Source organism: Aquila chrysaetos, chromosome 15 (genome assembly GCF_900496995.4).
Source record: "Aquila chrysaetos chrysaetos chromosome 15, bAquChr1.4, whole genome shotgun sequence".
In the NCBI taxonomy this organism is placed as follows: Eukaryota; Metazoa; Chordata; class Aves; order Accipitriformes; family Accipitridae; genus Aquila; species Aquila chrysaetos.
Genome location: NC_044018.1, coordinates 21849318 through 21864281, shown reverse-complemented (window position 1 = coordinate 21864281; position 14964 = coordinate 21849318). Strand labels below are relative to the sequence as shown.

The following is a 14964-nucleotide window of genomic DNA, read 5'->3' as shown; positions in this document are numbered from 1 at the left end:
AAGAATATAAATATAATTTTTTAATATTATGTGAAAGAAAGATATTCCAGGCTACCTGAGTTCCCTTAGGTTTGGTATGTTAGATATCATCAACAATTAATATTGTTAAATTAAGAGTCGTAGATTAAGATAATCCATTTAGCAACTTACAATTTGAACAATTTTAAGAGATAACAACTTTTCATGAGATCTGTATTTTCTTCAGTTCAGGAAGTTCTCTTTTCAGCTCACTATTTTCCATCTCTTTCTTTTGCCAAGAATATTTCTAAACTGATCAAAAGAAGAATAACTTGAAGGGTGTTGTATTAATCTAAAACAATCCTCTGAATATGAAGTTAGATAGATACATATTTTTATCCAGCATCTGTCTTAGTACCAAAAAAGGCAATGATGAAATAAGCAGATAGCTTGAGTGTGTCAAAACTAGCAACTAAGATTAATATCCTGTATTAATGCTCATTACCAAAGTAGATATGAACTTATAGTGCTGTTAATTATATCTTTCCCTTTCTTAGATTTTCCATTCTTCATTCACAGTGGCAGTGATCCATAGTTTCAGTTCATGTTCCAGTTTGGAAACTTTTGTTAATAGGATTTGAAATTGTGTCTCCTTGCTTAATTTAGTGGGTCACAGAGAAAAAATAATACTTATTTCTGCAATGCAAGTATAAAGCATTTATATCCAGAGATCACCCTGAAGGATTGCCAACAAAATGCCATTAGGAAGACAGTTTCAAGGAACAAGTTAATCTCTACTACAGGCTCCAGAAAGCACTCTAGAAGGCATTTCATGTAAGTTATCTCTCTCGACTGACTGCTTCAGAAAAACAGATATCTAACTTGGGACAACTTCTAAACCTACCCGAACAGGTACCTGAAAGTAGGTGGCACAAATCTAGGCATATTTTCAAAAATAAAAATGCCCTTTGGATGATACGTTGGTTGGTGCTGAATATCCTTCCCCTTCACTTTTTTTTGTTTTCTTAACATTTATTAGCAGTGCAGCAATGAGTGCTACTCTACAGAAGGGGACCTTTGAGTATCAGAAGAAAAAGCCTTGCTACAAGAGGAAAATTCTTGACATCATGAAATACTCTAACTTAGGCTAAGGTAATGTTCCAAACCTTGAGAAGGCAAAACAAGGAAATGGCTATAGGATTTTACTTTTTATATAGCAAATTCTTTTTTATGCTATCCAAAGAGCAGTTGTCATCAGGAATCTTCAAAAAGAAAGTCTGTTTCCTTTGGCTGCCAGGTTCGTGACCAGACTCCAAGGGTTCTGTAGGAAAACATGCTGGCAGCCTGCACAGGAATCTGCAAAGAAGGTCAGGGCTGCTTCAGGGCTTCAGTCATAATTGGCTTCAAACATGTGAGATGTATGGGATGGCTTCTTAAATGACAGAAGTAACTGACTGGAAGAACACACAGGTGGTAATACAGGAAAAAAAATACTTAGCATGGACCGATGCAAAGTCAGTATCCTTTCTGCTAGGAATGTGAGCTACTGGAAAGCTACACTGAGAGCATGTATTGCTTGAGAGTGTGATGGCCATGGAGAAAATACTGATTGGATTGTTTTCAGAGGCATATAAATACATCGATAATCTCTGTCTCACACTGTAATTTGATCAGCAGCCTGGCTCCTAGTAAAGTCAGCAGAGTAATGTAGATTTTAAGTAAATGTAGTACCATTTAATGTTTAAAGTCTACCTCAAAGCTACCAAAAGAATCCCACTGATGCAAAATCAGCTGGAACAGGCCCAAGCATTTTCAGCATTGCCAGAAGGAAACAAGGGGTTAGTCTGAAAAGCATGAAATCAGATATGCAGAAGAAGTGATCCACAACACATCAAATACAACCTTCGGCTGCGAAATCTTAAAGCAGCTTGTCCCGGTTCGCATTTGTAAGAATCTGATGGCTGACAAGAAACCAATTAGACTAAGAGACTGATGTTTTGAATTTCTGCCTTAACTGTGGCCTTAATTTTGACATCAAATATGACAGAAGGAAATTGGGAACATTAAAATACAAGACACACTGAAGGGAATACCAGGCTGAGAGCAAGTAATAGCCTGAGACAGATTTTAAAAGGTAATGGGCAGATCTAGTTTCCACAAAAAATGACCACCACAGAATCTATAACTCAAATTAAAACCAGTACTTTAACAGACATCACCTCTGCTTAAAAAAAGTTCATTTTGGCCCAAATTTCTGCAGTTGATAAAATCTTACAGAATGGCACCTATTTAAGTGACTTGATACTTCAGTAATCAAAAATGTCTCCCAAGCAGCTGGAACTGTCAATCTGTGACAATACTTTTGCATCCAGGTGCTTTATTTATTTCCCTCAACAGCATTATCTAAATTTATTGTGAGGCAAAACTCACATCTAATTGCGTGAAAATTAGAGTCTAAACCAATTTAAAACCCTTGGAGAAAAAGAATTGACTAACATTTGCATTTGGAAAATAAAATTAAAATGTCTGAAAGCATAAAAGGCACTGCAAATATTGTGAAAACAGGATGTTCAGAAACTCAGAATGCTAGTAATGTTTGTTGTGAGACCATATATCTGATCTGACAGAACAACAACTTTCATTTACAGGAATGATGTGAGAATTTAGGCTCCCAAAGCCAGTTAACTAGTCTCTTCTTCCCTCCCTCCCCGACTAACTAACTATTTGGTACAGTGGTTAGCATTATTTAGATGTTTAGAAGGAGGCCACAGGAAGGTTAGGTTTAATTGCCCTGGACACTGTCAAACCTAGTCCTTGAGCATTCAGCAAGTCAGATAGTAAAAGGCCATGCATAGCACGGGAACAGTACAAGACTGGAGAAGGATACACAGGTGGAAAAGAAGAAGAGAGGAGGGGAAATTCTTTGCCTCAAAATTTCTTAAGCAATAAAATTACTTTAACTATGATTATTGCTTTTGTGAATGGAATTAATTGTATCCAAGTAGTTTATGGAAACTCTTCATATACTTAAAATGATCTTCAGGCTCATATTACCACTACAGACAATGTTCTCAGGTTCAACAAGCAAGCAGCTCCTGGTTCTTCAGCTAGGCAGGTCTTCCCTGTGGTAGACGGCTATGTTTAGCTCCTCTAGGCACTGCCCGGCTTGCTTTCTCTGCCTCGTACACACTTTTGTATAAAACAAATTCTCAAGCTGAAGGCTAGAAATATGCATAGGGGTGCTAGGAATATTTGCTTTTTCCATAATGTTAAACGGAACGTGAACTTTGCCAGGAAAAAGGTTCAAGAACCATCGAAGAGTACTCCAAAGTCGGTACTACCTGTAAGCTTTATAAAGGCAGAGGCAAAGGCTTAGCAATGCAGATGGCAGAATTCTTCTGCAGTCTACAGTTACTGGAATTTCTATTTCTACTGTTAAAAAAAAAAATGTAGGTAAAGAATTACAGAATGGATTGCAGATATAGAAGAACACGTGGATATCAATCTAGCATAAGGGTTAGCATGCATTAGTTCATACACTCCTGACATTTAAGGAACTATTTGCACTTAATTTTAGATGAAATTAACTAAAACCTTTTCCAGAGAATGAAGCTTGCTATTTCTTTTTATTTATTTTTCTTACATTAGTTATGGCATGGGAAAAGCCCAAAAGGTTTTCTTTGCAATATTTCTAATTCAATTAAGATCAAGAACCAATTAAAAACTCACAAATGCTTTCCCACGAACTTTTAGACTGAAGTGTTGGATAAATTTAGATTCTCAATACAACCTAATTTGATTTCAAAATGTTCTGGCCAAGGTTTTTAGAAACAGATGCCTATAGGTAGGATGTTGCATCTATATTTAGATAACACAGAAGAAAGGTCTACATTTCAAAAGTTCTTTGCATCTAAGTACCCACAATAAATCAACATAAAAAGCTGCAGTTCAGCTCCCTTTAGATCAGACAATTCTTTTAAAGATCTACTGCAAAGGCTACGTAAATGACTAGTTTTGGCTTCCTTATGATCCTGTAGGCATAAGCTATGTATAGAATTAGTAGAAATGTACGCAATATGGATTTAAGACCATAAAGTCTGAGACAGTTTGTAAAAACCTGGTTTCAAAATTTGTGCAAGCATGATTAGAGCTAATGTAGAAATTTATTGAGCTTTTAAAGGAGAAACTCAGTCATTTTTCAAGGAGATGCCAGTACTCAATCCTGAGGAATTTCCGCCTGCCATCCTACTCCCAATTTATTAAGGCAAACAGAACAGAACATCGAGGAAGATGTTCAGTTGGACTGAGCTGGTCCTTACCCAAACATGGATCCAAAATAACCACCCAGTGAGTGTATGTGTGTGTGTATGCACACAGACAGAAAGACTGAAACAGAACAGTTAATCAGGAAAGACCGGCCTGAGATATTTTTGTGGAAGGTTCAATAAATGGGAATGTTTGGCCTGATATGAGAACGGAGAGTGGGATTACGTGTCTCCTTGTTGCTGAAGAACTGGAGATATTAACCACGATGGAAATTTACACCTACACCTAACAGAAATATTTTTTGTCAGCAATGGCCTGCAAGGAAAAAAAGAACGGAGGAAAATGTCAGATCAAAAGTTTTGCAGTTATACTTGTTACCAAAGTTATTTTTAAAATTACAAGTTAAAGTTAAATTACTAGTAAATTAACATATTTTTGCAAAACAGATATTACAAAGAATAGAATCTGAACACACTCTAGTTATGGTTTTGGTCACGTACTTAAAAGTATTGCAAACAAACATAAATGGACAAAATTATGTAAGCTGTCAAAGAGATGTTAGGAATAAACTGAATAAGGTTTACAAAACATTTTAAAATTTCTGAAAGCATAGATACCATTTTAAATAGTCAATTAAAGCAGATGCATTAATTAAAATGGATGTAGAAGAAATATCTGTTGAGAACAGTTGTACACTGTTTCTATCTTAACAACTAGTTGATGAAATGCCTGTAAGAGAGAAAAAACCCCTTCTTTTTCAGTTTTTCCCTCTGCATTTTGTATCTTTGGCTGGTATCAGGATAAAATAAGTACTTTATTTTTTAAGCTAATCTTAATGCTTTAAAGACAAACTTTAAAATGTACCATCCTCTCCCATTACCAAAAGCTGAATACTTTTCTTACTTACGTAATTTGTTGACAGATGGTTGCCTAAATACTCTGAATATCAAAAATTTTGGAAGCATGGAACTGTCAGATATTATTGTTTCACCACTACTAACATGAATTAAAACTTGGTGCATTTAATAATTATGGTTTTTTTTCTGAGTTTTTTCAATGGATTCTCCTGGCAAAACTAACAGACTCTGTAGTCAGCCAATGTAAATTATGCTAAATACCAACATAAACCAGGTATTAAGTCTTTTGAAGTTTTATTCTCTGGAAAGGGCAGATTTGAAGAAAATAAGCTGTCATATGACTTGAACCCACATAAAACACAGAAGAAGGAGAGTGAGTCTTGATCCAAAAGCCGACGAGGAGATTGTATGCACTAGGATCTTCCTGTGAGTTGAACTCTTGCTGGACAGACTTGGTAGATAGTCTTGTTACCATCATTATATATTCTCCAGTAAGGTTTTATTGTGGAAAAATAGAATTTTCTTGATGACAGTGGATTGGACAGTGAACAGTCTCACGAGGAAAAACTTGCACGCACTGAACAAACTCAAGACCGGCAGAGAAGCTACATCACCTTAACATGCCTAAGGCTCCTGAAGTGCCTTCCTACAGGTGATAGAGGGAGTTTAGGAGCTAATTCAAACTCAGGTTTGAAATTATGGCTGGGGGGAAAATACAGCTTAGGAGACTATGGAAACTGTTAAAAGAGGAACAAGACTAACTTCCCTTTATCCTTCTCCAGTGGTAAGCAATGAAAGCTATCACAAATGGATATAGATGGTAAGGCTTTAATCATGGTAGACTTACCTCAAAAAAACCTTGTTTAGTCCTCTGAACTATTACGAGGAAAATCTTTGAGTCCACTAGAAACCAAGACACAAATTCATGTTGAGGGTGAGAAAAAACTAAGTTTTCATTCTTTCTGTCCTTCAACTGTGACATTTATGCAAGCATCTCAGTTTCAGAAAGGATGAACAGATACAGATAGCAGGGAAGATGCATCCAAATGCTTGTAGCAGACAAATCATTTGATATTTTATAAAAGGCCAGAGTTGGTGAAAACTTTCTTGCAAACCTGCCATCAGTATGTGTAAATGTGTCAGTGAATACACACCAGCTAGACATGTCAGAAGGAAGATTTTTTGTAGCACACCTTGCAATACTGATCTGCCGGTCCAGTGACCCATCAGTAATCACATCCTGAGAAAAATGCTTAGAGGTACAACAGAAAAAATTATTTCTGGGCACCATGAAATTCAAAATTTGAAGCCTATAATATCGTAAGCCATAAGATTTCCTCCAGGAAAGAATTCTACTTTGACAATTTAGGATGGTGAAACACTTAAAGTTAAGATGAATTATGATTAAGTTACCTGATGATGTTGAACACAGAGCATACAGTCCTACTAACCTTCGGGAATTACCTTGCTCATAGCCTACGAAGACTGACAGGAAGTCGGGCTGCCATATACAAAATATAGTCACAAAATAAATATGGAAAGTACCTGTATTTTATACAGAGAAATTACTATTGTCTGATTAACTGCGCTTCAGGAATAAAAATAGTTGGTTTATATGCTGAAGATCACTGCTTATAAAAGCAAGATGATGAATTGAACCTGCTCAACACCACAGCAGAAGTACTTTGCCCGTAATCTCTGTACCTTTTATTAAGTATCCCCTTGAGGGAACTCCATGGCTCCGTAACTCATTTTTTCTCTTCTAGTACAGATACCTCCTGATTTGGTCCTACAGACATATATCCTCCATTGAAAACCAGATGCTAGGCACCTCATAACTGGTCTACAAACACATTTAATACTTTGTGCTAGAGGCACCGTCTTCTTCAGTATCTTCTCTTTCTTCTGGATCTGGGTGAGGCATCCTGTAGTGAAGGAACACATACATGGACTTTCTTTCATGGAAAAGCTCTCTTACCAGAACATAAGTGTCTCTTGGGTGATTCTGTTTATCTCTAGGTTTTTGTTCCTAGACCTACTGCAGAGAACCTGCTATATAACTACCTGTTCCTTACAGATCTCTTAGTTTACCAAATCATGCAGACTGCCTTTTACTGTAAACCATTTTTACTGTTTTTACAAAACCACTTTTGGAATTAGCCTAAGCCCACTGACATGGGTTGATCCAGCCCATGTCAAAGGCATGTAGAATCAGGCCGTAGAGTTCTGTAATGCTTCAAGAAGGTTTGTTTTTTGACAACCAATGGCTTTTCTTTCATTAGGCTAATCCACTGAATCTTCTCTTTCCTGTATTATATTTAGATGAAGAAAGAAATGTTCCAGGTATGAGATACGCTTCCCATTTAATATTTCCCCCTGAAAATGCAGCTTGGATTTAGTAATTAATCAGTGCTATCCTGCAGAGTCTACAGACTATCATGAACACTTAGATTAGACAACTCTCATTTTTCCCCGAACTCAGCTAAGGCAATCCAAGAAACTGAATTTACATAAACAATAAAAAGATTTTAATGTGCAAGTTCATAAATTCTGACAGTTTCATGGAAGAAGACACTTGAGATGAGTTAAGAAGTTTTAATGACCCTACACAAAGGCAACTACACTGGCTGAAAAAGCAGCCAGCATTCTGGAAATGACTAATGAAGTACCACAGCACAATTCTGCTAGTGGATGCTTCAGCTTGTACTGCATAATTAACATGCAGCAACAGGGTATAATAAATGCAGGAGTGGTTCTTTGTGAATATGTGGAATATCTAGATGCTGGGTCTATGATATTATTATTAATCTTGTTTACTAAGTTTTGATATTGGATGATTCAGTGTTTTCTTGCTTAATAAGCAATAGATGCAGTCCATCTATCTGAAAGATAGGTAAACACAGAATTTGCTTTCTCACCTCAAACTGGCAGATGCTACAACAGTCCTTCTAAAGGCATATAACATATAAGGCATATAACATATGCCATATAGCATATAAGGCATGTTAGATGCCTTGATCAAGAATCTAAAGGCATATAACAACACTTCCACTGCAGCTGTGTAAGATTATGTAACTCTTTCCAACTGTTTGGAAAATACTTTCTAAAAAAATACCTGCAAGCAGTACGGATCCATTTGGTGATGGCATCTATCTGAAGACAGATGCCATACATCTGTCTTGCCTATTAGGCAAAGCATATGAAGGATTTTCATTGAAAGGTAGCAAACGCATTTGACTATGGTTTCAGTCTCTTCTGTCTTATTTTGAGTTTGTTTATCAAAAACATGTGGCCCAGGCTGAAAGAAATCCAGAAACTTTTGCCAATAAGTGGAATGGAATTATTTTCTTATGATGGTAAGTCTTCCTCTATACTAGGCTTAACCTTGCCATTCAGATGGGATAACTTAAAGCTAAACAGCACTTGATAGATTAGTAGATCATAACAGCAGACCAACTGCAACTTGGTTGCTGGAAAGATCGCACATACTAATTTTCCATCTGATACTCTCGGCACTGTTGGAAGAAACAAAGACTTAACAAAATACATTTTCAAGTGGGGAAAAGCTGAGACTGAAGAAGCATAATTATCATCTTGGCATTAACTCCATGTAAGAGGAAAATTTAGCATATCCAGCAATGAGAAGGAAACTAAACTGGTTCTCAAAAACTCCAACACTCATTCTCACCTCTGCTCTGATTTGTCACATCAACTTTCAAGTTGTAAAATGAAGTTGATTTACAAAAATACTCAAAATTAAGTTGAAATCTGAGAATAATAGTGCTATACATTACTACTATATATATGCCACAGAAATATTTTCCCTATCTTACTGTTAATAATTTACTCTATTTACGCTGTAATTTACTCTATGTTGCTCTTTCCTTACAGATTAAACATTAAAAAAATCTTAAATGGGAAGAAGCAGGAAGAGTTGTGCAAGCTCACTTGTGAACCAGGCAGAGATTTCTCTATCTTGCTTTCCATTTGTGGAACAAGTTCCTATAGGAATCAAGGGATATCATAAGCCTATATATTTTCTGGGAGGGACTATTCATGCATTTTATTAAACAAACTTTCAGAAGTGCTTAAATTCTTCAAAGATGAGAGCAACATAAGACAAACTATCAGAGAAGCTGAACTGAGTTGTTTAAAAAAAAGGTCTTTGTATGCCTAACAAGGACAAACATTGGGGACCAGACCTAAAGTAGTTACTAACAAAAATTGTAATGCCTGAAGTGATTTTTAAAACTAAGTATAAAGGTAATTTCTTCTGCCATACCTGCAAAAAAAATCTGTGTTTAGTAAAAGTAAAGAACTCCAACTCAGAGATGGTTTGAAGCAAATTTGAGAGCATTTATTATAGAAAGAGACCATAAATTATAATTTAATAGAAATCAGTATTTTTTCAGCATGCTTACTTTTAAATTGTAATTTTTCCCTCATGTAAAAAATAAATCCATATAGCAAGACAGAACTGAAACTAGACACAAACTGGAGTACTTTTTATGTTGCAAACTGCTCAAAAATAATACTTCATTGCCTACTGTTTATTTAAGAAATAAGTTTAGGGGAAAGTTAATTTAATGTATTTCAATTTTGTGTTAGAATAGTCTTGATCAAGAATCTCATTTTACTAAAATGTGAAAAGTTAAAATATATTTTTCAGTGTAAATATATTACTGCTTCAACATTTTCTCCTATACAAATTTAGTTGTTACTTATGGCAACATAATTGGCCGGAAAGATGCCAGTTTGTCCTCCTATTCTTCCTTCCCACCAGTCAAACTGGGAATCTGTTTTGGTTGTGACTGTGATTTTGTCTCCAGCTTTAAAAGTCAAGTCACCTGGCTGTTGTCCTTCGAATGAATAAAGTGCTGTCACTTCTACTGGATTACTCCAAGAGTTACCTGAAGTGAAAGAAATCAAATAAAAAGGAAATTACCGAACTGCACATACAGTAAGTCCTTAAATACAATATTCTTAAATGACAGTAGAAAACAGTGACAAAGACACCAAAATAATTTATCTGAGCATATAAAACACTGACAAAAAAACCCCTCCATACACAAAATAAAGATCAGCAACTATTTCTATATGCCTCATACGGTCAAACAGAGACAGTGTTGACACTTTTTTAGCCAATATCTCAATGTTTATGACTATTGAACTTCCAATCCAAGCGAATAACTTCAGTTTGCTAATAATTATGTTTGCTCTCAATTCCTTTAACTGTCTGAACTATACAAGGTAGTTGCATTTGTTTAATGTTGATTTAGAAAACAGTTAAATCTCTCACATGAATGCACCTAAAAGTGAAAAATGGAAGATGCAATGGAAGACTAGTTAAGAGGAAATAATGAAGACGTTTACACAGTCAGGTGGAGAGATTTCAGGGTGTATTGCTCATATGGACATGATGGCTGCACAAATGCTCAAGCATGCAAGATTAAAGGCTTTTAGCATTAGCTGCACCTGCTTGCTGCCAAAACTGTTGCAAAAGGGGAAACCCAAGCTCTTTGTAGTCTACGCACTGCAAGTACAGAGCTAGAAAGGATGGTCAGAGAAGCACTGATACAACTTTTTTTTTGGCAGTCTGTTGTCAGCAACTGATACCCACAGAACTTTTCTTCTAGTTGCTTTTATCACTTCAAAAGCAAGAGGAAAACTCCTCTTCCCCCAAGCCTCCCAAATACAAACTGTAGCCAAAACAGGACAGACAGAGAAGAATAATGAACTACAAATGTATGCATAAACAGCATAGAATTTTTCCCCAGCATCTGTCAATATATATCTTCATTCCATAGGCCAGTTCTTTCCCTTCATGATCTGTATTTGTAGCAATCATCAAAGATTAATACAAAATTATTTGGCCATGAGCTGGGAGAGTGTTGGTTGCAGAGAAGTCAAATGCTGTCTTCCTTGATCACACAGTCTCTCTCCCCTGACATCTATATTCATGATCTGAAGTCACACACCACTATTTCTTTTGATGTGAAAACAAAACCAGACAAGAATACCCATGTTTATCAGGTCCTCATCTCCACCAGTTACTCCTACCAAAAAAAGGCAGCAATACAACTTTTCTAAATACCTTTTTTTACTTTCACACTTGAAACCCTGACAGACTGAGTATTCAGCAATTACGTGATCTTTCTCCAAGAATTCAAGCATTTGATGCAGTCAGAATGATATGCTGTGTTCCCATACAAAGTGTGATTTGAAGCTAGATATTTTGATTGAGGATATCACAGCAAAACCCACAAAAATAAGAGACACTTGAACTTTTTACTCCTAGTTTTAATAGAATAACAGTAAGAAAATACTGTAGCTCAGGACTCTTTAGGTGCTAAGGCATGAATGCAGTTATGACTCAGTTGCATATAAAAAGGAAGAGGGGGTGTGTTTTACCCGTGCCACATTCTGGTAGCACGCATGGGTGCATTTTATGTTACGATGAAGACTACAAATTCTTATACTTTGAGTTCTTAACCATATGTGTTTCCATCACCTAAATGTTCAAATGGATAATCACTCAAGGAGAATTAGAGTTACTATGTATTTATAACTGTCCAAACTATGTTAATATACTTGGAAAAATTAGATAATTGACAGCACAAAAGAAGAGACTGAAAGTGTTGAAAGTGATGGTGAAAGCTTCTTTTCATTACATTCAAGAAGAACGTACACAGAAGAACTGTCACCACCACTTTAATATGCTGGACTTGTAGCAAAGGCAGCAAGTAATAGTTACCTCCTCCATGGCCAAACTTGCGTTAAGAGTAAGACTATAATTCCTCTTACAGAAAACTATTGAGTATACTGAAATTGGCTCAGTAAAAGTAGGAAGAAAACCAAAGGGAATCTAGACACAAATTAAAGCATGAAAAGGTGAAACAAAAGAAGTGCGTGTGAGATATTAAAGTGTAGGAGTGCATTCAATGCACCACAATCATGCCTCCAATAATTGTTTGCTCTGTCATATGAACAAGATTGTTTCATGCATTTCCCTTCCCACTTTTTGCCCCCGTGCATGTGTAACTTTCCAAACACACAGAAACCGCAAAGCACTACAGCTGATTATGAACACTGAGTTCTGTGTCCCTGCCCCATGTGCTACCTGCTATAATTTAAAAGCATTTTCCAGCTTTATTCATCAGCTATTTCATAACAACTCCTACTTAATTCTCCCTAGCAGCTCTTTCCCATACTATAGTTTCATTTTATTTCTCACAAAAATTCTAATCTCTGTCCTTTAATTCTGTATTTTTGTAGCATAAAACAGATAAAATGTGTATTTATTGCCTCCAGATTGCAGCATCCCATGCCTCATATTTATTTGGATCATCCTAGCAAATAGGTATCTTAAAAGAATACGCTGTTATGAAATCTACCACATATTATAAGGGGGAGCTATTTCAAATTCTTGTTTCCCGATTTCAGTTTTACATAAAAGGGTTTTAAATAAAATTGTTATAGTTAACATGAAGATGGCTGAATGCATATATTGAAACCACATTTGCAGCTCACACAAGATGGTGCTACAGTGCTACATACAGCATATGATACTGAAATAATTGAGATTTATGAGTATGCACACTGGAATAAAAACAAATTACACCGTGGAAAATCCTTAATTAATGGTATCTGAATACACACAGCACACTTCTACAAACACAGTGGTCACAACAGAAATATAGAAATTTTGGCTGAAGATCAATTAGTGCAGCAGCCAGCATACATATTTAATGCTCTAGCATACATGGGTATGGCGTATGCTTGGTAACAAACTGCTCTGACCACAACATCCTTTCATTTTTATTCATCTTTACATGCCATAATGACTTGAACTTTTTGCTAAGGACTACTGCTATGGATTAAGGACTCAATGAGGTATAAACTAGAATGAATTTATGGCCTCTTGGGTGCGCTGCAGTACCAGCCCCAGAGTGAATGAGAAAGTGATAAAACTATCTTTAATTACAGCACATTTACTGCAGAATGAAAGCATTCTTTAGAAAATTGCTATAGAACAGATACAGTGGCTACATTTCTATTAATGGCTGAAGAGTGCCAGAGCCTTTCTTTGACTTTGAGGCCAACTGGCATAGACTGGCGACATATATACTAGTAAACACTCACCATCCAGAGAGGAGAGCCACAGCCAAACTACCTACTGGTTTCTATACTGGAATAACTCCTAAACCGCATCTATGGATTAATTATCTGGGAAAGTGCTAGGTGAGATTAACACCAAGGAACTTTCTAGAAACTCAATCACATAGGTAACTGAGTTATAGCGCTTGGGCCCATGCCTTCACACTGTTTAATTTACTAGCACAGGTAGCCAACGTATAAAATGTCAGTAAACCCATAGGCTGATTCTAAGACCGGTTTTTAGAGAAGAAAAGGCATTTTACATCATTTTGGGTTCGGCTTATTATGCTTTCAAAAACTAAATCTGAGTTGGAAGACAGAATAGTACAGTCCAGCTGTGGGTCCCAAATTTAATTTTACTGGCATAGATGTGTATATCGCCTAGCCACTGAATGTCTGATGCTAAAGAGCTTGCAGAAGAATTATATAAAAACTGTGAAGTGCTGGTTTTGGCCATTGACACAGCAATAAAACTGAAATAAGTTTCATGCGCTTGAGGTTAGTGGTGAGATTGCTAAAAATCCACTTTGCAAAATTTGCTAATTGTCAGCAATTAAAGAGCTAGGATCATTTTGTGGGTCACGTGTGCACCTATATGGTAGATACTATAAGTGAACTAACAGAAACTATTACTGCTGGTTTGGGGTTCATCTAAACCATATTAAAAAGCTTGTGAAAAAGGACCCTGTGACTCAATTGTCACTGCCAACGAGCCATCTGATCAAGGGTACTGATGACTGACAGGGTAATCCTGTTGTTAACTGCCCATATATTATGCACTTTCAGCTAAATCTCTACTTTGGTAAATGGACTGTGGGTCTGGCTTCTTTTGAAGTTGAAAGGTTACAACATTGCTTCTATTGGGTTGCAACATACCATATGAAAATGTGATTGTCTAGGTAGATATATTTTTCCTTGAAACTGAATAGTCTCTCTATCTTAGTAAATTTTTTTTGTGCAACCTTTAGAATGCATGGCTATAGTTTTTGTTATTTAAAAAGCAATCTGAATGAGCAACACATTTAACATACAAACTTCTACTTTCTCTGTATTTTGTAAAGAAGTAGAGAGAAGTGACTGGAACTATCACACAAAATGTTAAAAAGTCAGATGAGTCTCCAGCATCAGAGAGGACAGAAGTTGTATAGTGCTGGCATAAAAGCCCCACCAAAAAGCGTCATCTTACAGAAAAGCTGTAATAGAGTTCTCATTGTTTAAACAGAGACCTAGAAAACTAAGCAACCACATGAATCTTGTTTGTACAGCAGAAGTAAGAGAAAACCAACAAACAGACCAAACGATGGAAAACAACTAATGGATCTAGGCAGATGCAAACATCTATGCTTTCAAAAACAAATATATCAAATATCAAAAAGGTTTATTATCACTAGTACAGTGTTCAGAGGTACTGAAAGCCTTGGGTATTGCTCGTAGGTTTAGGATGAGAGCTGTAACTGACAGTAAACAGACAGAAATCTTAGTTCTTTATCTGTTATGGGACACTGGGCTTTTCTTTGGAAAGGATTAGTATTGAGTTTATAATTAAGAGTTCAGGAAAGAATCCAAAGTAGGCTGAAGAACTAGGTTAATTACTGGGTCTTGCAAATCTCTGAGTAAAAAATGATAGTTGGTGCCAGCAACAATAAAGAGTTTATAGAAGATTTTAATGGCCACCCTTAGCAGGTGTGGACAACACCACCTGCTCAGATACGACTGTGAGTGTAAA

At 36.2% G+C, this 14964-nt stretch overlaps 1 protein-coding gene across 1 annotated transcript in view; it reads right to left on the bottom strand.

The window, feature by feature from the left end:
• Positions 1–9413: 9413 nt before the first annotated feature.
• SH3YL1 (SH3 and SYLF domain containing 1) overlaps positions 9414–14964 on the bottom strand; it is a 52637-nt gene continuing 47086 nt past the window's right edge. The window contains exon 10 of the mRNA XM_030036844.1: positions 9414–9991. Within this exon, the coding sequence (XP_029892704.1) occupies positions 9792–9991 (200 nt within the window). The 3' untranslated portion in view covers positions 9414–9791. The remainder of the gene's footprint in view (positions 9992–14964) is intronic.